Source organism: Taudactylus pleione, unplaced genomic scaffold (genome assembly GCF_031769625.1).
Source record: "Taudactylus pleione unplaced genomic scaffold, aTauple2 ptg001032l, whole genome shotgun sequence".
Lineage (NCBI taxonomy): Eukaryota > Metazoa > Chordata > Amphibia > Anura > Myobatrachidae > Taudactylus > Taudactylus pleione.
In genome coordinates this window covers 257,578-282,500 of record NW_028285433.1, presented here as the reverse complement: position 1 = coordinate 282,500, position 24,923 = coordinate 257,578, and the positions used below count along the sequence as shown (strand labels likewise).

At 41.3% G+C, this 24,923-nt stretch overlaps 1 protein-coding gene across 1 annotated transcript in view; it reads left to right on the top strand.

The window, feature by feature from the left end:
- TDRD7 (tudor domain containing 7) overlaps window positions 1–24,923 on the top strand; it is a 187,311-nt gene that overhangs the window by 92,423 nt on the left and 69,965 nt on the right. The window contains exons 7-11 of the mRNA XM_088461286.1: window positions 1,304–1,893; window positions 2,113–2,299; window positions 9,330–9,441; window positions 11,659–11,861; window positions 14,303–14,437. Of these exons, the coding sequence (XP_088317412.1) occupies window positions 1,304–1,893; window positions 2,113–2,299; window positions 9,330–9,441; window positions 11,659–11,861; window positions 14,303–14,437 (1,227 nt within the window). The remainder of the gene's footprint in view (window positions 1–1,303; window positions 1,894–2,112; window positions 2,300–9,329; window positions 9,442–11,658; window positions 11,862–14,302; window positions 14,438–24,923) is intronic.

Genomic DNA, 24,923 nt, shown 5'->3' with positions numbered 1-24,923 from the left:
AAAGATAAAGTGATCGTGAGAACCAATCCAACTTTTTTGCCAAATGTTTTACCATCATTTAATATCTACTAAGATTACCATTTATTGTTTTTGTTACACACAACTAGTTAATGAAAAGGAGAAGAAACTGCAGTCACTATATATTTATCTAGGACAAAAGGGTTTTAGGTATACAGAACAGCTGTGCGTGACTCCAACTGGAGCTCAAAAAGGTTATGCCCCTTCCCAAAAATGCTTTTTCCAGATGGATTGCAGCAGTAATCACACTGATGTACAAGAAATTTGGACATGCAGTACCACAAATACTAGCGCTTGCTCTACCTGAGATGTGGCAAAAAGGTCACAGACCTTTGCAAGACTGGTTATCTATCCATAACTACTCTAGCCATTGTCAGTGGGGATGTATGATCTACTGACTCTCCGTTTGGGAGATCTGTCCACCACACAGCTTGGGTAGTCACTCAAGGAAACTAAGGAGTAGGCCCATTTAACATCAGGAATCGTGGTTTTTATATTGAATAAGTTTATCTAGTGTGGAAAGCCCATTGTAATGGCTTCTATGCATTATTTTGAAAAGTAATTATTGGCAAGTATAAGGTTTTCTAATTAGCTAAAAATATTTTCTCAAAGTCAATCTCGTTAGTCTCTGAAGGCTCCAGTGTTTCAGATCTGTTTCTCCGGACATTTTAAAACTTATCATGCTGTTGCTGAGACTCTTTGAACTTACCATAAACATGAATCATACCTTAGTGAACCCAACCTAAAACCATAAAAAAAAGATAAATAATAAAAGCAAAAATAAAATAAATAAAAATGGATTTCTCACGTGAAATAAAGAGCTTGTGTCTCTGCAGTTGCTTGTGTCACAAACACTTTCATTCATGTGTGAAATCTGTTTTTTTATTTTTATTTTATGATTTATTAACATTTTTTATTGCCCATGTTTAAAAATATATAGATTTTTGTGCTTATATAAATTTTATTGGTTCAGAAACATTTTAAAACCTGTATTTTTAATCTTCTTGCTTTGTATTCTCCGCTTAATATATACTCTGTATTCTCCATTATTTATTCATTTATAGACTGCGAGTGAGACTAATATCCAAAATATAACCTGCTTTATATCTTTGTTCACCATTGGTTTCTGGGAGTGAAAGAATGAACACCACAGACTTGTGTGCTTTTATCATTCATATTTCATCAGGTTTCTCCTCCAGAGTCTGAAATGATCATATGTCACCTGTATTAAACGAAAAAATGTAGATACAAAAACCCTAATTACGCTCTGTTTATGTTTTTGTAGGTACAGAGGCTTGTAAACAGTGGTCAGACTGAAGTAATTCTATATTCCCCTACAAAAAAGCAACCGGCTACTCAAAGACTTACCGAACAACGAAGTAATGATCAGGCTAAACCAAATCTGTCCTCTAGTAGTGCAAAGCCTTTTTCCCCCTCAAAACAAATGGAAAAGCCACTACCTCATGTTGAACTTAAGCAAAAAGTTTCTGAAATCTTGACAAACTACAGCAATGGTCTCTGGTCTCAAGCACTACCCAAAGTTTTTGAAGACACATTCAAAACTAAATTTCCTTCGGAGATTCAAAACTTGGACATACTGTCCGACATATGCACTATAGATGTTATTTCTGAAAACCCTTATAAAGCAATCCTTTATCCAAAGACCAAACAAAATGGAGGGCAAAATCTGAACTTTTCGGTTAACATGAACAATAGTACAAAAAATGAAAAATGTGAGGAAGAACCATCCAACATAGAACATTCGGAGGAAGAAATGGACACTGATATGACTCCACCACCATTGGTTATTCCATCGGAAGCTTCCCCCTCTGTTCTTGTTGTTGAATTAAATAACACAGAAGAAATTGTGATAAGGTGAGTGCTCATTTTTTTTTAATGTGTTTTAACAGTATTATTATTTTATGACAATCTGTTATCCATGTAATAGAAGTTATTAAAACAAATCCATGTGTACATCCACAATGGGGTTTTTTGCTTTTTTAATTTTGAATGAGAACTTGTATATTTATTCATTTGGTAGTTTTCAATAAACACTAGCAAGAGTATGGGTTATATTCCATTTTTATGCATTAGGTATGTTGGCAAAGACTATTCTGCTGCACAAGAACACATGGAAGATGAGATGAAGGAGTTTTACAGTAAAAATGCATCTCCTGTGCAGTTAAGTTCACTAAAGCTGGGGCAGCTTGTGGCCGTAAAAGCAGAAGAGGAGGCTTGGCTGCGTGCTCAGATATCCTCAATTGAAGATAATAAAATTAAGGTACACTTTTTACCAGTTCTATAGTTCATGAAAGGCGTACACTGAGTAAGAGGCAATAGGCAGAGATAAAAACTTTAGAAAAAAAAGATGACTGTATTGTCTTCTATCTATTTCTCTGCTCTTTCCACTATATTTGATAAGGATTTTTACCATTGGTGTTTTCGCCTAGGAGGGCTTTACCTCACCTACAAAGCCATCCACAACTGTCTTTCAGCTGCTCTTTCATTATGATACAGAGGCTCCTTTTCCTCTCTATGGGGGTTGTATGTTTTTATGTGGGAATATATTCTCTGTTCACTTGTGGAAGCTTCCTTATAACTGTTTTGAGTTTGTCTTTTATTTACATTTAATATTTATTTTGTGTAAACACAGTAATCACTTTTCCTAAAAAAATGTGGTTTCCTCTGCACTGTTTGTATGATGTACTAAACACTCCCTTACTACCAATTTGTGCTGTAATTCAGGGATCCTTCTCTACCTGTCTATAGATTCACCTACTGCTTTGTCTATATTTTACAAATATAACTCATTGTCTCATCTTATGAGGGAACCACTTCCAAGACTAGACTTGGAGGCAAGTTAGTAATGTTTTTGCTTCATCAAAATGTGAGTCAAAAGTGGAAAATGTATGTCCGGAACCAGATGCCAGATGCGCCTCTTGCAAGGCCTACAGCTTCTGCCCATTCACTTTTAGGTGGGGGATGCAGCTGGATCAGTGGAACAAGTGTGCCCAAAGTCACTGGCCCAATCAATTGCAGAAAGAACACAATGATTTCTGTCTAAAACACTATGGACCTTATTCAGAGTTGGTCGCAAGCACCGATGCGCTTGTAACCGACTCGATGGTTAGTCCTGCGCACGTGCAGCGGCCGCACTGCGTGTGCGCAAGCCCCGGAGCAACAGAAACTCTGTCGCTCTGGAGCTTGCTACCAAAGGGACGGCTGTCAATGTTGATCAACAGCTTTCCCCGTTTGGTAGGCGGGCCGGGTGGGTGGTTTCCAAAACGTAGGCGTTCCTTAACGAATGCCTACCGTTTTGGGGGCGGCCGCACTGACATCAGTGATGACAGTGGGGAGCTTCCTGCTCCATAAGAGCAGAAAGCTCCCTGGGGCTGACGAGTGCCCAGACCCAACCTTAGGGTCTGGTCGTAAGCCCCAATGGTCGTGATGGTGATCACCATCGCGACCATCAACCTGGTCGGTCGTTAAGCTGTGGGTGGTAACCCACAGCTTAACCAACGACCAGGAGGCCGTACTTCAAAAATGAAGCGGCCGTCCTCATTCAGAGAGAGCAATCGCTTCTTGCGACCGCCTCTGAATGAGGGCCTATGTCCTTTTGAAGTAGAGCACAGATGGAAACTGCCAAGATTTTCTTAAGTCTATATTTGTTGCTTATAATGTGGCATGTGTAGCATTCTAGCATCTGCCAGGTTAAACAAAACAATTGAAAAATGTTTGAACAGATTGAAGAGGGCCTACTGCTTTTTTAACAAAGTCCAGAGTTGAGAGAAGCATCCTTGGTGAGTCTTCCCTGTATGGAAGTCTGTAGCAGTCCAAACTTTCAGCATTAGTAGTTGCTTCCAGGTAAATATTCTGGCTCTAGTCCTGCAAAGAGCATGCAGAGTCCAAGAGCCTTGTACCATTTTTTCCATTTCAGGGAAATGTCTACTTTTAGTCTGGAATTGGACAAAGTACTTACTGCTCCCAACCCCAAGATGTAAAGATTCAATTTTTATTGGAAATCCAGACAATCCTCTTTACAGGATCATTAATTTTGCTCATTTGGTGAGCTCCATGTGGAACAGACGAGCATGGTTTAATTAGCAACCTGCCACCAGATCTCTTGTTTTGTTTTTTTCAGGAACAGTGGATCCAGATTTGCTTTGGATGTATAATGATGGGCGGCTACATTTTGGATCTCTTCAGGGCCCCGCCCAGTTTTTTTTTCCTACACAACATTCCAGAAGTTTTACGAGGTTTTTTTTTGGTGCAAAAACCCAACTTGTAAATTTGACCCATCCTGAACCTGAAGTCCCCTGAACACTTGGACACTGATGCACAGTTTTAAGTTTTGTCATAAATTACATAGAACAAAAATAATACTTAGCTTCTATTGACATAAAAGATCTTTTATATAATTTATAATATTAATTATATTAATAGTATCATGGCAGCTCAAAACACCAAGGGTCACCAATCCCCTATAGAGAAAAAAACACAGAAAACGTGTTTTTGGCGCTAAAAACTAACAGAACAACCCAAATAAGTTTGTCTTGGCAAAAAAATACCCACAGCAGACATGGCTATGTATAAACTTATGGTAATTGCAATGTAATTTATTGATTCAGAACATAAATATACACACGACAAAAAAATACCCCTTGAGGCATGTTAGGGGTTAAGAACAAAAATCACTGCTGAAATATTTTCCACAGGCATATATGGTTGTTACAAAGTAAAATCTTCCCATATGGGACTGATTGTTTTGGAGTTTCATACATTGGTTATACCACTTTCAGACCAAAGGCTTTTTCCTGGGTTTTCGAACACTGGTTGGACCTGGGTCACAGCTCCTATTCCACTTTCACACTCTGCACCTTGGTCCTGGGTTATTCCTGGGTCGACCCCTTTCACACTGAACCAGTGTCTGATCTGCAAAATAGTGCAGGGTCATCAAAAGTGGACTTTGCCGGCTGACATCATCTCTCGGCGATCCAGATTCGCCAATTAGCAGCTTGGTGGTGTGATCTGGATTGCATATTTCACATTGCAGGTTATTTGTGTCGGTTCCGCAAATAACCCTGGTAGTAATTAACCAGGGCCGAGAGTCTGCAATTTGGACAGGTAGACCCTTTTACACAGAGAAAGGACCAGCGTTAACCCGGCTTTCCCTAGCAATATCCCGTGTCCAAAGCTCAGTCTGAAAGGGATATTAGTGAGACTTTTTTTTGACGAGAGTGAGCGTCTTTCAGCAGTAATTTTTGTTTTTGACCCCTCACATGCTTTTTTATTATAGTGTTGTGTATATTTACTGTATGTATCAATACTTTTTTATATTTTATTATAAATTTATATTTCTATATAATGTGATGTGTGGATTTTTTTGACAAAACAGATTAATTTGGGTTGTTCTTTTTAGTTTGTTAGCACCAGCACAGTATCCGAAGCAAGAACAATTTTTGAACTCTCTTCCCCAAGTTAGCAGTGTGGAATTGGGGAAACAGATTAATCTGTCACACCAAAATATCCTCTTTCAGAACTAATGTGTTCTGTTCCACCCCTTTGTAAGCAGAAAGTTACAGTATAAATATGTACTTTTTAAACAATTCTGGAAAAATCTCAGCTAGCCCCTAGAGCAGGGTCAGGGAACTTTTTTACCTTTTAACCCAAAATATATTTAGATACGCCGACGTTACCCCCTTGATTTGAAAGGAAGGAAATCATATAGTAGTGCCCCCATAGTTATGCCCCTGTAGTAGTGCCCCCATATAATGCCCCTGTAGTGTCGCTTGTACAAAAAAAACCACTTACCTTATTCCCCGCTCCTGCATCCGACGCCGTCCTATCTGCCCGGCTGCTCCTCGGAACTATGGGAGTCACGTCATGACGTCTCTCCCATAGTGCGCATGGAGAGAGTCGGAAGTTGGAGTTCAGAAGAGAACTCCAGCCTCCGGCTAACGCGGCGCTGCAGGGAAGGAGCCAGACGCCTGCCTGTAATATCTCAGCGGGCTTAGAGCCTCCCTGCGGCACAGCCGGGTAGGCATATGAATCATTCTATATTATATGATTCATATGCATGCCCGGCTGTCCGTCCATTACCCCCAGGAATTTAATTTTTACCCCATGTGGGGTAATTTACCCCTGTTCCCTGACCACTGCCCTAGAGCGTGAGAGGGATTGTTCTATTCACTCCCTCTAACCACTCCCTTCCATTGCAGGAGAAGCCTCATCCCGAGCTTCAGCCACAGTTCAAATGGACCTATGGCTGCCTTGAGTGAGCAGCGGCCTGGCCCCACTCTTATCCCTGCAGCTTAGGTTTTCCAGCCCCAGTCACCTCGGTGTTCCTGAAACAGACTTTTGAATGATAACCACATTCTCCACAAGGGCTTCCTGGAAATTGTGCAATCCTTTTTGGGGCACAATTGAATGCTTAATTCTGCATTGCAGAATGCTGACTGCAATGCATAGGGGGGGTGTACAGAAGTGTATATTCTCTGGGGTACTTCAGAAGATTACTGCTAGAGACTAGATTTGATTTTTCCTATCCTGGTCAGGCCAGATGTTTACTTGAGTGACAAGAGAACAAGTACTGGAGATGTTTTAAAATGGTTCTACTATGGCAAAGCTGAACCATCTTGTTTTTAATATTGTGTGTAGGACGATGCATCCATTAATTCATCCATATATGCTAAATGATACTCAGATATGTTGGTGGCCTTCAGTGCTTTCTGACTCCAATAATAATCGCTAAACAAACTTCCAAAAAGACCCCGTCAACGCTGTATTTTTCAAGGTAAGGATTTTTTCATTATGGAACTTTAGAAGATTATCAAATTCGCCACGTATAAATGCAACCAAATTAACTGATTAACATCTTTCTCTCCCTGGATACCAATTCTCAAAGCCATGGGTTCTCCTCAGTTGCAGCATAGCCCCCAAATAAGCCATTTTTGAATTTTAATAGAACTGTTAAACCTTTACTGAATATCTATTGGAACACTGAGGTGGAAAAGTGGTTGGATCTCATCTTCTTTTTAAGGTGACTACATAATATTGACAGGCACAGAAGAGAAAATCTTTGTTTGATTTTTTTTTTTTTCTAGCTCCCTACAACCTTTTTTTTATCTTTTGGTTTCCAAGAGACCTGGAGCACAGAACTGTTTCACTTGACCTCACCAAGGGGTGTTGTATGCTGCGGTCATCTGTCCCAAGTAAAGAAAAGGGTTGGAGTTTTTGTTCAAATGTCATTTCGGTGCCAAAATGTGACAGTTTCTTCCAAACTTTGTTGGATCCTTAATTTATTATATCATAAGAAAACCATTCAAGATTGTTTTCCCCTTAGTCCACAATTCAGTCTATAAGGAGAATTTCTGACGTCCCTGGATATTAAGTATTCCTTCCATATTCCCATATAGGAGAACTGCCAGCAGTCCACTTTGGTTCACAGTTAGCCACCTTTTCAATTTCAAATGCTACCTTTTTCCCTGTTTTTAGATTTTGCTAAAGGTAATTGCCTCTGTGTTGGAGGCTATTACTGTTGCATTGTCAGGGAGATATTTGCCTTTTCCAGCTTACTGCACATGATTTAATTAGAAAAAAGGAGCAGATCATCACTACTTATGTCAAAAGCCTTGGCATTTCTAACCATCCGTTTCAATACAGTGGTTTGAAGATTAATTCTTTTTAAGCGCTGATATTTGCAATTCTACCCAATGCTCACCGCCATCAGATCCTGTTTTGAATTTGGTGTTGACTATGGTCTCAACACAGGCATCAGTTAGTTTTCACAGGTGATGTAGGATGTACATTCTCCACTACACAGACGATATTGCAGCCTTCTTCCTTAGTGCTTGAGCAGTCAGCGCTTGAACAAATCATGCCACAGTCGTAGTTTCTCTTAACCATCAGGAGGACACACAGTCTTTAGGTCATGAGAGAAGAATATTGCAACCTGCAGTGGGTGACCCCTTTATATTTTGATTACATTAGTCACTTATATTTCAAGGGTGGGCAACTGGGATAGTGGTAAGCTGAAAGAGGTAAATATAACATCTGTGGAAGGGTTACACCGTCAAAATATAATCGCCTTTTGCTCCTAAGGCAGACTTATTGAAGACATGGCATCTGATAAGTGACACTCAGTGGCCATTCCCATGTAATCGGAAGATTGAGCAGGACCCAGAGTCATATTGTGTTTCTCCACCACATTCACTTGCCTATGAGAAAGACACTGACACAGATTATCCTGAAACGAATAAGCCATATCAGTCAGCTGGTGACTGGAGAAGAGTAATTGTTTTTAAAATGACCAAAGTCTGCATAAGGACGCAATTATGGAGAATCACCATCAGTGACCAAATTGGGGTGCAGTTTATAGACTGGCGGACTAAATGCCCCCTCAGGGAAGGTTAGGGTACAGGGGGGTGGGAGGGGGGCTAGGTTTAGGGACCCCCTGGGGGGACTTAAGGTTAGGCACCACACAGGAGTTTTAGGGTTAGGCACCCCTAAGGGAAGGTTAGGGGGGTGGGGGAGGATAGGGTTAGGGGACTTACCTGCTTCGTTGGGATTCTCCTCTGTCGGGCTATTGAGCCATCGGGATTTCATACCCAACGCAACCAAATTATATGGGCATGAAAGCTATGTGCATATTTTATATCTGATACACACCTGATATATGCATACATACCCAAAGCACATGGTGGCATCTTCAGTAACCTATTACAGAGTGAGGCTCTCTTATATTGTTCATTTTCAGATCCTTAGCTTGCTGACAAATAAGACACTATAAAGAAGGTGGCCATAAATGATAAACTATAGTTCATGAATCATACTACTTACAGAATCTAAAGACGTAAATGTTATTCCATAGATTAAGGATTGAATTCAGTAAACTGCAGGCTTTACTGTGCTCCCTCAGGGCTAGTCGCAGTTTACAATGGGCAGCTAATTTCATGGCTTTGGGCACTTTTTCGAGGGCTGTAACACCGGTGGCTAATTGTATTCCCCCTTCAGTAGGAAACAATTATGATGTATACTCAAACACGTATTAAAGTGTTAATAGTATCTTGAACCTTGTTTTTAAATTTTTTTCTGCATTATGTATTTCATAAAAAAGAAAGTCACTAGTATAGGTAGTAATACAGCTTAGTTTAACTTTTTATTAGTAAACACAGCACATGACAAAAATGGGAAAATACAAAACATTGTACAACACCATTTGGTGTAGCAAAGAAACACATATTACAAATATAAGTGCTGAAGTGGAAACGTCTGTGTTAAGCCCATTTTTCATTTATTTTACCTTTTCCCAGATTCTCTATGTGGACTACGGATTTAGTGAAGTTGTTGGCGCCACCAAAATTAGTAAACTGAACAAACCATTTTATGCTCTCCCTTTCCAGGCCACGAAATGCAGACTAGCAGGTAACATTTTTTTTATTTTGCTCCATTCACTTCAATATACAGATAATAGAATATTTATTTTTTTAAATATTAATCACTGAAAAGAGAGTGGTGGTTTTTAATCATTTTCCACTTGCAAAATTCCTGGTACCCAATTTGCATTATTTGTACCCCCAACATTTTCAAAGCAATACATTTTTTAATGAATATAATTGCTATTCGATAAAACGGATAGGTGCTTCTATATTTGAACCACTTCGCTCACAACTCCTATATCTGGGGTGCATTGCATGTGGTATGTGACATTGTTTAAATAAAAATCACAGCTCTGCACTCACTAAATATTAAAGACACTCCATGCTGAGTTCTCTTTACTTTATGAACATGGAATGTTAGTTTCAATTGTGGCAGCATTTCTTCCGCTGACCAACTGCGCCAAAGTCCTCCAGATCTGGTCAGTCCTACTCAATCACTCAGAATTGTAAACATGACGTTTGCTATATCACATTAGTGTTAAACATAAGACATGCTTCCTGGTTTGAGAATCTCCAGAACACAGCCTTTTTAAGGTAAGGCCTCCACCAAGCATATCGGCTTTTAAACACCTAGGAAAGCACCTGACACAATTTGGAGTAACTGAGCCAACAGTGGGGTGCATGAGAAGATGAGATCACAAAAAGATTAATTTAAAAAAAAAAAAAGGCATTGATCCACTGCATTTGCATTATATGGGGTGCACGTGGTATGTGACCACATTGGGACTAGAGTTCCCTAGGGCACTGCTTTCCCTAAGTGTCTAATTATCACCTTGATGTCCATTACAGGAAATGTTTCAAGTACACCTGAATGTTACAGGATACTAGTACTCCAGGTTGAGAACTACTGCTATAGGGGCTTACCATGAGTAGTCTACTCCCCCTCCTAGATTTTGGTTGTGTTTTCTGGCACTTCAGAGCATTCACTGTATAATAATTACCCCCTGCCCTTCCCAAAGCATTATGCTCTTTATTATTTCTGTGTCCTGTCATTTGTCCAAACAGCTTATAAAAAACACATATATAAGCCCTATACCTGGGAAAAGTAGCATAAACCATTTTGTGTGTGTTCCTGCAGTTGCATATGTGATGGTGAAAATAAAAAAGCTTTCACTTTAACTTCCAACTATAATTGATTAATAAATAAAAAAAAAAAAATTGTTACACATGGTTAATATCTGCATGTGAATACCGTGGAATGCTTTTTTCGATTTAGGGGTATTTCTACGCTCGTGCCAAAGTAGGGTCTTTTTTGCATTCATGTGATGGTAAACGTACACCTTCCTTGTTTTTCATATTTTCCACTGCATCCTTTCATATTCAAAACCAGCTATATCAAATTCATTTGAGTAAACTAATTAAAGAAATTGGCTCACACTCATTGCAAAAGCTGAAAATTGGCTCGGTCACAAAGGAGTTATGTTAGGTTTTTCCAATTTGTTTAGCATTAAAAAACAAACCTGACCAGTAACTGTTCATGCCTTGCTGTATATTTGTTTAATGTATTGAAGTCAGTATAGTAGGTTTACAGAGCACTTAAGATGGTTTGTGCCTATATAATGCTGTATTTATTGTAACAAGAAAGTAGTTTAATAAGAACCATTAAGGGATTAGGCATAGAGCTATACTTTTGTATGGGTTGGCAAGGAGGCACTTGATCAGAATGGAACCTGCAAGGTCAGTCTCACGCCTACTAGAGCTCATCTCCTCCTACTCCACCTCCTTCACTCATAGAGGAGAATATTTTTGGAGCACTTTAAGTAGAGAGTTAAAAATACAAGTATAGTTTCAAAACAAAAACGCCCATCCCTGTAACTTACTGTAACTTAACAGAACATGAGGAGTCGGCATTGTGTTCATTCACAGTTTATTTCACACTATGCTGCCCACAAATGGCCATTTTCTGCAAATGGTGGCAAAAAGTTGCTTTATTCAACAAAATTACTGCCTGGAAGTCTGTTGTATGTTGGAAAATCTCTCCAGGATCACAGCCTTTTATATATTTTCCATTTTGTTAGGACTCATGAACATTTTACATATGGAAAATTCTAAATGTTTATAGCAGCTCTTAATATAACCAAACTGTATTTTATGTTCAGCGGTTACACTTTTGTTATAAGAGCCAATAAAGTTGAGGATTGTTGGTGCTTCTCATCCTGATGCCTTAGCACATTATAATCTTTATTTCCTTTCACTTATTAAGGTCTGGAAGCTTTCTGTGACGATCCTGTCTTAGTGAAGGCTGTAGAGGCCAAAGCCTGTGGCAAAATACTTGCTGTAGAGATAGTGGAAAAGACGGAAAAGCCACTGGTTATATTATATGATACATCGGGTGATGATGATATAAACATAAACTCTATTTGTTTGAGAGAGTTATGTGACCGTTCTTTGAGTATACAATTGAAGGTAAGCAACTTAGACCTCTGGTAGTAGTATAGCTTCTAGAAACATTATCTGCTTACACCATCACCAAGAAAATCAGTTAATTAATTACCCTATTACAGTACACATGCTTTATAGGGCATAGATCCAGGCAATTGGCGGGATATTTATAATTAAGCCATTTCTTCCCTTTTACCCAAATACCGGTGTTGACGTTAAGCTAACCAGTTTTTGCTTTACGTCGTGCCATGTATTCTCTCCTGCTCCTCCTGTGTAGCAAACCAACTGTATCTGTCAGCCTGGCAATGATGCAGAGTTGAATGCAAGTGTGTCTGTAGAGCGTGTATTATGTGTTTTCACTCTGCATGCTTCGGAACAAATCACAGTCGATAGTCGTACCACAAACTGCACACATCTCTACTTTCTTGGTTGTAATGAGCAGAACTGCATTGTAACAGGCTTTTTCATGTAGCCTAATGGTGCATACACATGTAACGATTTTTTTGAACGATTTGTCGTTATTGTTGTCGTTCAAAAAATCGTTCAGTTTCTGAGTTATAGCGATGATCGAAAATCACAAATGCGCGCTCCCGTTTGCAGTTTTTGTTCATCGTCCCTTCTGACTGTCCAACATGACTATTTTTGTTCAGAAAATCGTTTGACAGAATGAACGATGAATGACAGCCACTCCCTGAACTGATTTTCTATTTCAACTTCATTTTACATCTAATTTCGTTCATCGTTCAGGAAATCGTTGAAAAAATCGTTCATTACATATTAAAAAATCGTTCACTTTTTCAAGGGAAAATGTGAACGAAAATCGTTGGTAACAAAAATCGTTACGTGTGTATGCACCTTAAGCTCTATGCAGTAATAACAGAACCGTGGGCAGTGTTTTGATTGTATAGACATATGACAGCAACAAAACAAGTGTATAGATAGGGATTGTCCCCTCTCAGAGATGCGTATAACTTTGCATACATATATGTATTTACTTCTGTGCACATAGGGCCTGATTCAGACCCACTCGCGAGCGGCTGTCCGCTCGCAAGTGGGTCGATGGTGTGCACTGCGCATGCGCACGACGGAGGGAGCTCCGTCGTGCGCATTCGCGAGATGCGACGAGCGAAGGACTTTCCTTCGCTCGTTGTGTCTGATCAAAGGGGGCGTGCTGTCGATGTTGATTGACAGCACGCCCCCTTTGGTGGGCATGCCGGGGGCGTGCCTGCCAGACGGAGGCGTTCCCAAGGGAACGCCTACCGTCAGAAGCCGGCCCCACTGACATCACTAGTGATGTCAGTGGGAGTGATTTTGGCTCTGACAGAGCCAAAATCACTCCTGGCCTTGCGGTTGAGAAACTCAACCGCAGGCTTCTGCTCGCACTGGCGATGGTCGCGATGGTCAAGACCATCGCGACCATCATCCTGCACGCTCGTATAGGCTGTGGGTGGTGACCCACAGCTATACGAGCGTCCAGGAGGACGCTCCATATTTATGGAGGTGGGCCCTGATTCAGAGCGAGCGCTCTGGTCAGAGCGTCCGGCTCTGAATCAGGGCCATAATGTGAAAGCAATTGAAGCCAGCTTGCATTCAACTCTGCTTTAGTCCTAATTTGTTCTGTGGCTGCTCTGTGTACTGTGGCACCGTTCTCCCCCTTTACCATCACATGATATGCTAAGAGCTGTAACCTTTTGGTGGCTGTTCTTTGCCCTCTAGAGCAGCATAAAAAAAGATACAATCATTTAAGAGGATAGCTATATAAACATGACTACCATATGCATGCTTAAAAGGTACCTAAATTGCTATATAAGGAAAACAATGGGATTGCATCTTTAATTAAGCTTAAAGTGCATATGCATTACACGAGTGTAGAACGACTGTACGATTACAACATCGTAATCGTTCATCATTCTGTGCAGTGGATAATGTGCCCTCACTGAACGATATTTCGCTCAGTGCAGGCACCCTCCCTCATCCCCGAACATGCACAACCTGTCGATATTGGCAGGTTGGCCTGCATGTTGAGGCGATGACAGATGCCGGCAACGACCAGCGGGAGCGCGCATCGCTGGTCGTTGCCGGCATATTCGCTGCACGATTAATGAGCATTTGAACGATAACTATGTCGTAATCGTTCAGTCGCTCATTTTTCTTGTGTAGTGGATATGCGCCTTTTGTATTCTTGCACATAAATTATCAGTTGCTATAGAAACTCAGGGTGGAGTGGAAAGCTTTGTTTTTTTAAATATATTTATTTATTTTACATCTTAAGCAAGTTATTTAAGTGACATGTCTTTCTAATCCAGATGGTATAAATGATCTTATAAACTAATTGCATTCCTCCATGGAACAGACATTTAAAATGATTGATCATCAAGTCAGTATATAGTTGAACAATTATTTAGATGTTGGGTTACTGTTGAGAGACAAAGTTGAAATTTAAACTAGGTTGCTTTTTTTTCCAGGTGAATTCTTCGTACTCAAATGTGATTGTAACAAACGTTTGTTCTGATGGTACCTTATTTTGCCAGCTCCAATCAAAGGGCCTCACCCAACTAAAGGAGATGTTGCAGAAAATTGAAAACCACTTCAATTCAAAGGTATACCAAGAAGTTGTTAGATGTAATAGTTTTATGAATGCTTACATGGTCTAGCAGCCTTGAGAAAGCTGTTGCTTACAGTGAAACGTGCGCATCAGCGTCACTGGCAGCTCCACTATGTTTGTTGTTGGGCAATAATACCTACAAATATACTATGTAGCGGCTTATACTGTGACACATTACCTAGTAGGGGCGATTGCTTTGGACTGATACAGTCAGCCAGATTGTCATTTATGAAGTTATGCCGTCAATGTTATTCCAGTAACTACTGAGCATTCTGAATAATTGTATCACACACAGCATATAAGGTTGATGGAACCTGAACTATATTAAACTATCCTCCATTGCAATTAGCACCATTGTCAGCAGTAATTTATAGATACGGTTGCTATTCAGTAGCAACTAGCTCAACAAGTTTGCAATTTGGCTGATTATGGTGCAGTATTGATAACTAAAGGAGATCCCACCCATATTATATATAATTGATTGGGGAATTTTGGATACAATACCAATTCCTCTCTATATGATCAAACTTCCAGTATTGAATATGTGGATGTATATTATTATGTTAATGCAGTGATATCCATATATACTTTATCCATATCTATATCTAAGGCGTGTGAATTACACGATAGTAATACTCAGACACAGCTTGGATTATACTTTTATTTAGGTGTGTAAATAACACACTTCCTATAATAATCGGCACCCCATTGATATAGACTTAATTTCTGGCCGCCTCTCATATACAACATTTACAATGGATTGGAGTTAAACTTACGCTACTGAGATAACCAGGCAACACCAGCCAGTAACAGGTGATTTTTCTGACACTAACAGAACGTAGTATTATTGTGTCTGTTACCTGAATATTTTCAGCATATACAAATTGTATACTCCTATTTCCATCAAGTATACACAATCACCCTATACTATTAACAATTCATTAGTGGACCTGCCTTTTTATAATTTGTTTGTTTTCTCTAATAATTTGAATCCCTTTATATTTCACTGTATATCTCCCATAATTGGGATATATCTTAATTTATTAATAAAAGTTATATTTCATCTACCACTGATTCTTTCTTGTGCGGCCACCAAAACAACTTCTTCCTCTTTCCCCCCAACTTTATGATCTAATCCAGTTGATTAGGGCTGCACCCCTGCTATTTATTAAGTATTTAACCTTGATGATATAGGGGCTCAACATTCCAATCACTAGTGTGCAGATACTTTCCCTCCTTCTCCCTACACTTATAAAGGTCTATCAAGAAACCTATATTACACACAACTCCGTAATCTAGTTTCAGAAGATCAATGTGTATGTGTATGTATGTATGTATGTATGTGTGTGTGTGTATATATATATATGTGTGTGTGTATATATATATATATATATATATACATATATATATATATATATATATACACACAGTATGTATATATATCATATATAGTGTGTGTGTATATAATTGTGTGTATATATATATATATATATATATATATATATTTACTGTATGTATATATGTGTGTGTATATATATATATATATATATATATATATAATACATATATATAATACACACACACATACATCACCAATCAGCCATGACATTAAAATAATCTGCCCAATATTGTGCGAAATGGGGCCTCCAAAGCTCGGACTGTTTTTCCAGCACTTCCACGGATGCTGTACCAGATTGAGATCTGGGAAATTTGGAGGCCAAGTCAACACCTTGTCGTGTTCCTCAAACCTTTCCTAAACAGTTTTAGCATTGTGGTGGGGGCGCATTATCCTGCTGAGAGAGACTACTGCCATCAGGGAGTACCATTTCCATGAAGGGGTGTATTTAACCTGCAACAATGTTTACGTAGGTGGTATGTGTGAAACTAACATTCACACGAATGGCAGGACCCAAGGTTTCCAAGCAGAACATTGGCCAAAGTATCACACTGCCTGCTTGCTGCTTCCCATAGTGCACCTGGGTGCTATCTCTTCCACAGGTAAACAACACATATACGCACCCTGCCGCCCATGTTGAAAATGCGATTCATCTGACCAGGCCTCCTTCCATTGCTCCGTGGACCAGTTCTAACACTCACATACCCATTGTACAGATGTGTCCATGTGGTTCCCCACTAAAGCTATATATGTAATTATTAGAGTATATCTGGAGAGAGTTTATTTTATTAATTTATTCATGTACTTGCATAGGAGATATGGGTAGAACAGTGGTTGCTGTACAAACTATGTATAAGCTATGATAGGAGACTGTTATTAGGCAGATATTCAGGTGGAGTGTAATGATTAGGTAAAAGAAAAAGGGGAGGAGTGCAGAGCTTGAGGGAGCAGGGAGAGGAGAGAGCCAGAGCTGGATGAGGGAGCTCTCCTTAGGTACCTGGAAAAAGGACCACACCTGCTGATAGGAGGAGTCAGTGACTCCATTTGACAAGAGATAGCCACCGGCAGCTGAGAGGAGAACTGGGACTGGTGACTTCCTCCATGCATTTCCGCCCAGCTGATCTAGATTAGGCTGTGTCAGCTCCTCTTGGAGCAGGAGGCAGACACTGAAAGAGACTGACAGCTGCCCACAGGGGAGGTCTGAAGAAAGGAGATTAGAGCTCCCCAGCCTGACTGAAGTGCAGCTGCTATCTCACAGGGGGGAGGTCGGTTCTTCTTCTACCCCACCCCACCCCATCCCTATTTACTTAGTCAGGTGCATAAATATTGGGACATTGACAGAATTTTCATATTTTGGCCTCTATTCACCACCACAATGGCTTTGAAATGAAACAAACAAGATGTGCTTTAACTGCAGACTTTCGGATTTAATTTGAGGGTAATTACATCCAAATCAGGTGAACGGTGTAGGAATTACAATGGTTTCTATATGTGCCTCCCACTTTTTAAGGGACCAAAAGTAATGGGACTGTCAACTCAAAAGCTATTTCATGGACAGGTGTGGGCTATTCCCTCCTTATTTCATTATCAATTAAGCAGTCCAAGGCATTGTCTGTAGACCTCTGAGACAGGTTTTTCTCGAGGTACAAATCTGGGGAAGGGTACAGAAAAATATCTACTGCTTTGAAAGGCCCAATGAGCACAGTGGCCTCCATCATCCGTAAATGGAAGAATTTCAGAACCACCAGGACTCTTCCTAGAGTTGGCTGGCCGTCTAAACTGAACGATCGGGGGAGAAGGGCCCTAGTCAGGGATGTGACCAAGAACCCGATGGTCACTCTCAGAGCTACAACATTCCTCTGTGGAGAGAGGAGAACCTTCCAGAAGGACAACCATCTCTGCAGCAATCCACCAATCAGGCCTGTATGGTAGAGGTGGCCAGACAGAAGCCTCTCCTTAGTAAAAAGCACATGGCAACCCGCATGGAGTTTGCCAAAATGGACCTGACGGATTCTCAGACCATGAGAAACAAAATTCTCTGGTCTGAGACAAAGATTGAACTCTTTGGCGTGAATACCAGGCGTTATGTTTGGGGGAAACCAGGCACCGCTCATCACTAGGCCAATACCATCCCTATAGTGAAGCATGGTGGTGGCAGCATCATGCTGTGGGGATGTTTTTCAGCGACAGGAACTGGGAGACTAGTCAGGATAGAGGGAAAGATGAATGCAGCAATGTACAGAGATATCCTGGATGAAAACCTGCTCCAGAGGGCTCTTGACCTCAGACTGGGGCGACGGTTCATCTTTCAGCAGGACAACGACACTAAGCACACAGCCAAGATATCAAAGGAGTGGATTCAGGACAACTCTGTGAATGTCCTTGAGTTGCCCAGCCAGAGCCCATACTTGAATCCGACTGACCATCTCTGGAGAGATCTGAAAATGGCTGTGCACCGATGCTTCCCATCCAACCTGATGGAGCTTGAGAGGTGTTGCAAAGAGGAATGGGCGAAACTGCCCAAAGATAGGTGTGCCAAGCTTGTGGCATCATATTCAAAAAGACTTGAGGCTGTAATTGCTGCCAAAGGTGCATCAACAAAGTATTGAGCAAAGGCTGTGAATACTTATGTACATTTGATTTCTTATTTCTTTATTTCAATTAAATTTGCAAAAATCCCAAAAACTTTTTACACATTGTCATTATGGGGTATTGTGTGTAAAATTTTGAGGACAAAAATGAATTTACTCCATTTTGGAATAAGGCTGTAACATAACAAAATGTGGAAAAGGTGAAGTGCTGTCAATACTTTCTGGATGCACTGTATAGTTAATCTTGCCTAAATGTTATATATGTGTATGTATGTGTATAAGTATGTATGTGTGTGTGTGTATATATGTATGTATGTATATATATATATATATATATATATATAATATCGTAAGTCCGCACTCAAAGCTTCAAATATAAGTCACATATATATATATAGGCGGTGCTCCTTAGAGATCCAGCAGAATCCAAAAATACAAAAATAGAAAAAAGGCACTCACCAGGTAGAAAATTAAGATAAAATCACATCTTTAATAGAATCATCTTTAAAAACATCACCATATTGTCGACATTTCGATCCTCACAGGGACCGTCATCAGGGCAATCCAAGCCAGTGTGAACAGAACAACACCACAAAGCATATGCTTTGTGGTGTTGTTCTGTTCACACTGGCTTGGATTGCCCTGATGACGGTCCCTGTGAGGACGTCGACAATATGGTGATGTTTTTAAAGATGATTCTATTAAAGATGTGATTTTATCTTCATTTTCTACCTGGTGAGTGCCTTTTTTCTATTTTTGTGTATATATATATATATATATATATATATATATATATATATATATATATATATATATATATATATATTATGCACAGGGACACTCACCTTTTCAGGTAAAAATGTCCAATTCAGTATGGTTTACTGCAGTGAGATGTTTTACAACTTTTTAGCCCCAGGGAGAAGAGGGAGGTTGTGACCGCACAAAGTGCCTTTGGAGCAGTGTGTTTGTGATTAACCCTGAATCCGCCACTGCCAGAAAGTCCCCACAGTGGTTTTCTTTTGCCTCACCTTTTCACTCACCCTGCTGTCCCGCCCTTTGGCCTCTGTTACATGTTCAGTGTTTTCATAAGTGTGTCAGGCAATGTAGGTGCATGATTTCGTTATTGGAGGTAATTAACAGAGTACAGCATGGCCGAGGCACAGTACAAAATGGTTTTTGTGATGTGATGCAGCTTATTTTGTGCAGATGCACATAATTTTCCACTTGAGTGCATAGGCTTGTGAAGTAAGATTGTGGTGGTGTTTACGTTGGCTCATCGTTTCCTTGCAATCTGAAGGAAATGGCAAAATAGCTGTCGCATATAGTCTTACCTATTTCTTTTGGAGTGATTTCACCCACTCCAGAGATTTAGAAAACGCTTTTTTTTTTCTTTTCGTGCAGAAAGTTATTTTTACCCATCATGAACCTGAAATTTTTGAGCACTATAAGCTTTGGGTGGAGGGATACAAGGTGGAGTCTCCAAGATCCATAATCAACAATATAGTGGCTATTTAATTTACAGGGTCAAATGTAATAGGGTGAGAGTTTAGAAAATGTGAGAGTTTAGCAGTAAACTCTCACATTGGTTGAGTTTTATCTTCAAAATGGGAAAACATCTGAATGAGATTTTAAATTGTGAGTTTTTTAAGTCTAAAAAAACATGCAAGTTCCCTCTGTTACTTTGTTTTTGGACTCTATTACATTGGCAAAGTTTAAAAAGTGTCAGAAACTCTCACTTTTCTAAACTCTCACCCTATTACATTTGGCCCATAGTGTCCATAGATATCAAGGACACATCTTTTGTTTTACAATATAGGAAAGACACCACTGCCTACTTGGATATGCAGGGTAGAATTTTCATTTCCATTTCCAGGCCATTCTGCCTGGCCACAGTGTCAGAGATCCCAGTGTGGCAACATAATTTCTTGGATGATCTTTCGTAAAGCTTCTTACTGCAGTCTCCCCTATTACCAGGATATCCAGCCTTACTCCCAGTCAGAGTATGCTGTTTCACTGTTAAGTTTTTGATACCAGTGTGCAGTGGGTCTTCCTTCCGGATGACTAGATGGGGACACTTGTGGTTTTGGTTAGGAGGGTTCTGAATCTCTAGACCCCATGTTTTCTCCTCTACCTATAGATGATAGGGAAGATGTTGTAGTCTTCTCAGTTAGACATCTTGAAAATGTAGTCTAGGGCCAACCGCATGTCACCTGTTTTCCTTCATTCAACCAGACCATAGAAACGATGGACTCGGGAGAGGCAATCTTGCACCTTTGCGTACAGGGTTTTTGGCTCAAGGACTAGTCAAAATTCCCTTCCAATGTTCTTGAGCTCAGAGAGGGGCCTAGTCTCATCATGGGTAGATACAAGTAGGTCTTGCAGATTCTGGCATAAGCAGAACACTTTGTGTCAGCAATATTGTCAGTTGAATTAAGGTATTTGTCCTTTTAAAATGTTCTTCCTTCTAAGCACTTCTTTATCTAGATGAGTTTCAAAATTGTGTGTGCTGTCCTGTAGGTCTTCCTGCTTGATTTTTCTTGAGGACAGGATGGTATGGTCTATTGCACTAAAGGGCCTTTCCAATTTGTTGGTTTTCCATCTTAGTTAGGAGATTGCCATGCTTTCTTCTTCAGGGTCCACAGAGTCTACCTTGGGGTATATAATGGAACTATCCATTTCACCAAACTGCTTTAGGTTTGTTGCTTCCAGCATGCATCGTTCCCCCCTATATACCCGGCCCCCAGCCACAGGCATTCAGTTTATTTGTTTGGTGCGCGGCAAGTATCCAGACGCACCTGTTTATAACAGTGGGACTGCCTAGGCAGTCCCAGGCTTTTTTATTTTATGATTTACTTTTTGAACTACCGAGTTTAGCAGTACCAGGCACCGGTAAAGACACAGGTACTGCGACTCCTACTACCTCCGCCGGGGCCGAAAACAGCAGTACTGCTATATGCCCTGTGGTTCTCGGCGGGCCTCAGCGTGGCTTAGCTAGCGCCTGTGCTGAGGTCTGGCACGGAGATGACAGGTAAGTGCGCAGCAGTCCTAGCAGTTAGTGTAGGAGATGCATCGGTGCAGCTGCGGGTGAAGGCCTCGTGTGATGTATGCTCACTAAGGCGGCCGGAGCCATATCGTCTCTCGCACTAGAGCATACTAGTCAACGTCTTGCTACTGTGAGGTCAGCGTACCCGGCCGTCAAAATCGCAGCCTAGGGGGAGATGGGCGCTCCCCTGGCCGCTCCTCCCCCAAACCAGATGCAACTTCCGGGGCAGAGTTTAGCGTCTGGTTTGCTATATTTGACCACCTCGTAGTGAGACGCTCGCAGATTGCGTTTCTGTGTGTACTGCTGTAGCTGCTGGTCTCAGAGGTTGGTCAGTCTCCCTGTATACCTCTCCCTTGGGCCTGGTATATAGCACTCTATGGGGCCTATTCATCAACACTAAAATAATGTTTTTAAGGACATTTTCCTTAATTACTGTTATTTTAGTATTCATGAAGACACAACACAGGAGATATCAGTGATATCTCTTGGTTAAGACCACCTGCGTTAATTTCCATACTCCCCATATATTAGTATGGGGATATGGAAATTTATGCTTTTTATCAGATTCCGAAAAATTATGTATTTTCGGAATTTGATGGAGTTACTATCCGCCACTGTGAAGTGGCGTATAGTAGGTGATATCTTACCTGTGTCAACGTGGACAGGTCCTCCTCTGCTTCCTCCGGCGCTACCTGGTCTCTCTTGTGGCTCCAGTGGCTCTTCTGACATGTGTTCTCCAGGAACAACACAGTAAAGTTTAGAAGAAAAAAAATATATATTTTTTTTCTAAACTTTACTGTGTTCTGCCTGGAGAACACAGTGTCAGAACAGCAGACGGAGGCGGCTGCAGCGGGCAGGTAAGTCGGGGATAGGGGGGGAGGTGAGCGGAGGGGGCACACAGAATTACCGCAGCTGTAGGCAGTGCTGCGCATGTACTGCTTTTACTGATGTAACAGCGTATGCGCAGCAATGATCACAGCTGCGGTAAGTTAAGAGTAGATAGGGAAAACTATCTATTTCCTGAAAAGCTGTCATCGCAAAAATGACAGCTTTTCGAAATAGTTATGGAGAGGAGGAATAATGAATTTCTCCTGTACTTTGGATGAACTCCATGCGAGTTCTAAAACTAATTACCTCCAGAGAAATTTACTTATGATGAATAGGCCCACTTCGGGGCTGGATAGTTGATTCAGAGTACCATTTGCAATAGCAATTTTGCGTATTTATGCATTGTATGTGACTTTAATGCTAGCTGCTGTATGTACTGACTTTTTGTTCCAAACTGTCAGTTGTACCTGTCACTGTGTTTCTCCTCATCCCTCTAAAAGGTGTGGGGGGTTTCATTGATAGGGAGTCCCATTGCATTTACAGTGTACACCTTATACCATTTACGCATTCGTCATGTCTAAAGGTGCAGGTGAGAAGGATGATATGCCAGTACTCAGATCATGTGTGTCTCGTTTGGCAGGCCTATCTGAGCAGAATGTTAATCTGGATGGTTTGTGTAGCCTCTGTTGTAAACAGCTACCTGCTCAATCAAGTAGAGCTCCAGCGCTAGAACCACCCGGGTGGTATCAGGTTTTGTCGCACTTGGTGGACAAAGTCGCAGAAGCGCGGGCTCCGGCATTTCCCCATGCTATGGGGTATTCACAGTAGTTGCATCCTTCCATGTAAATGCCCCCATGTATTCCTGTTGGGTTAATTCTACTGCTCACTCTAGTCAGAGTATGCTGCCGTCTATAGTTCCTCAGCAGCCAGATTTGGTGGCAAAGCAGGGCCATAAAAGAGGTTCCTATCAGTTGCCTCATGACGACCTGGACTCCTCTTCAGATTCTGACTCCGAGTTCTGGGTCTTACTCAATAGAAGAAGACCATCAGTCTCTGGTGGATGTACCCTCCGGTGAGAGCGGTTAGATCTGTCCTCAGTATAAAGGAAGAGGAGGCCCCACTGACAGCCAAAGTGGTATTTAGGAGTCAAAGGTGGCTAGGGACTATTTTCCTTAGTCTGAACAACTGACGAATCTTATGTCTGAGGCATGGAGTACTCCTGAGAAGCATTTTCATGCTACAAGGAATATAACCTTTCGGTACCCATTTGCACTTGGGGAGTAAGGTTCCCCCAACGATAGACGCTCATGTCACGAGGTTGATTAGGAGCGCTACGTTACCCATTCCTGCAGCATCCTCTTTAAAGGAGGTTACAGATCAGAAACTTGACAATCAGTTGAAATCAATGTTTTATCAGGAGCGATTACCAGACCAGCTATCGCTGTAGCCTGGGTAGCGAAAGACAGCTCTGGAGGGTACTATACCTGATGCTACCAGAGAACAGCCGTCTTTTCTCTTTCAAATGCGGGAAGTAGCTGTGTATATGAGGGAAGCAGTCATTAACGCAGGTATTTTAGCTTCTAGGGTCTCAGCAACTTCGGTTGCAACCCGAAGATCCCTTTGGCTAAAGACCTGGAAGGCGGTTGGAAGATCCAAGAAGGCTCTTGAATCTTTGCCTTTTGCGGGGAAGGTACTGTTTGGACCAGAGCTAGACGACATAATGACTTGTCTGGCAACACCGAAGTCAGCTGAATTGCCGTCCACGACTGCTCCTAAATTTAGGCAGTCTACAGCTCGGTCCTTTCGTCCATAGAGTTGGGCAACGCGGCAGTCGTCCTCTAGACAGTCAGCCCAGCAGGACACGTCAGCCCAAGAAATCTTGGTCAGGCAAACGTCCTGCCTCCAAGCCAGATAGGTAAGCCTACTGTCTGATGGGGCGGGCCTCCCCCTAGGGGGTCTTAGGGTTGGAGGCCGACTCCTACAGTTCTCCCAGGCCTGGTATCAGACAACTACGGATGCCTGGGTTCCAGAGCTGGTCTCTCAGGGCTATGCCATAACGTTCCTGAGGCATCCCCCTCAGAGGTTTGTGGATACAAACCTTCCTTTAGACCCCGGCAGTGCTTCGGCCTACCGGGAGTCTATTGAGATCCTACTGAGGTCAGGAATCATAGTTGCCGTCCCTGTGACGCAACAGAGAAAGGGTTATTCTAATTTATTTTTTATTCAAAAACCAAATGTGTCACATCGCCCTATCCTGAATCTGAAGTCTCTCAACCGGTTCATCCATGTGCCAAAATTCCGTATGGAAACCCTACGGTCAATTATGCTGGTGATGGAGCCTGGGGATTTCATGGTATCCCTGGACATACAGGGTGCATATCTGCATGTTCTGATTGCACGATCCCACCAAAGCTTTCTCAGATTGGCGGTAGATCAGCAACATTACCAATTTCGGGCTCCACCTTTCGGGCTGACCACAGCTCCTCGGGTATTTACCAAGATAATGGCAACCATGGCTCATCTCAGACGACAAGGAGTCAGGATACTGCCATATCTAGACGACCTCCTCATATTGGCTCAATCTCAGAAGATATTACAATGTCATCTGCGGATGACCATTGTC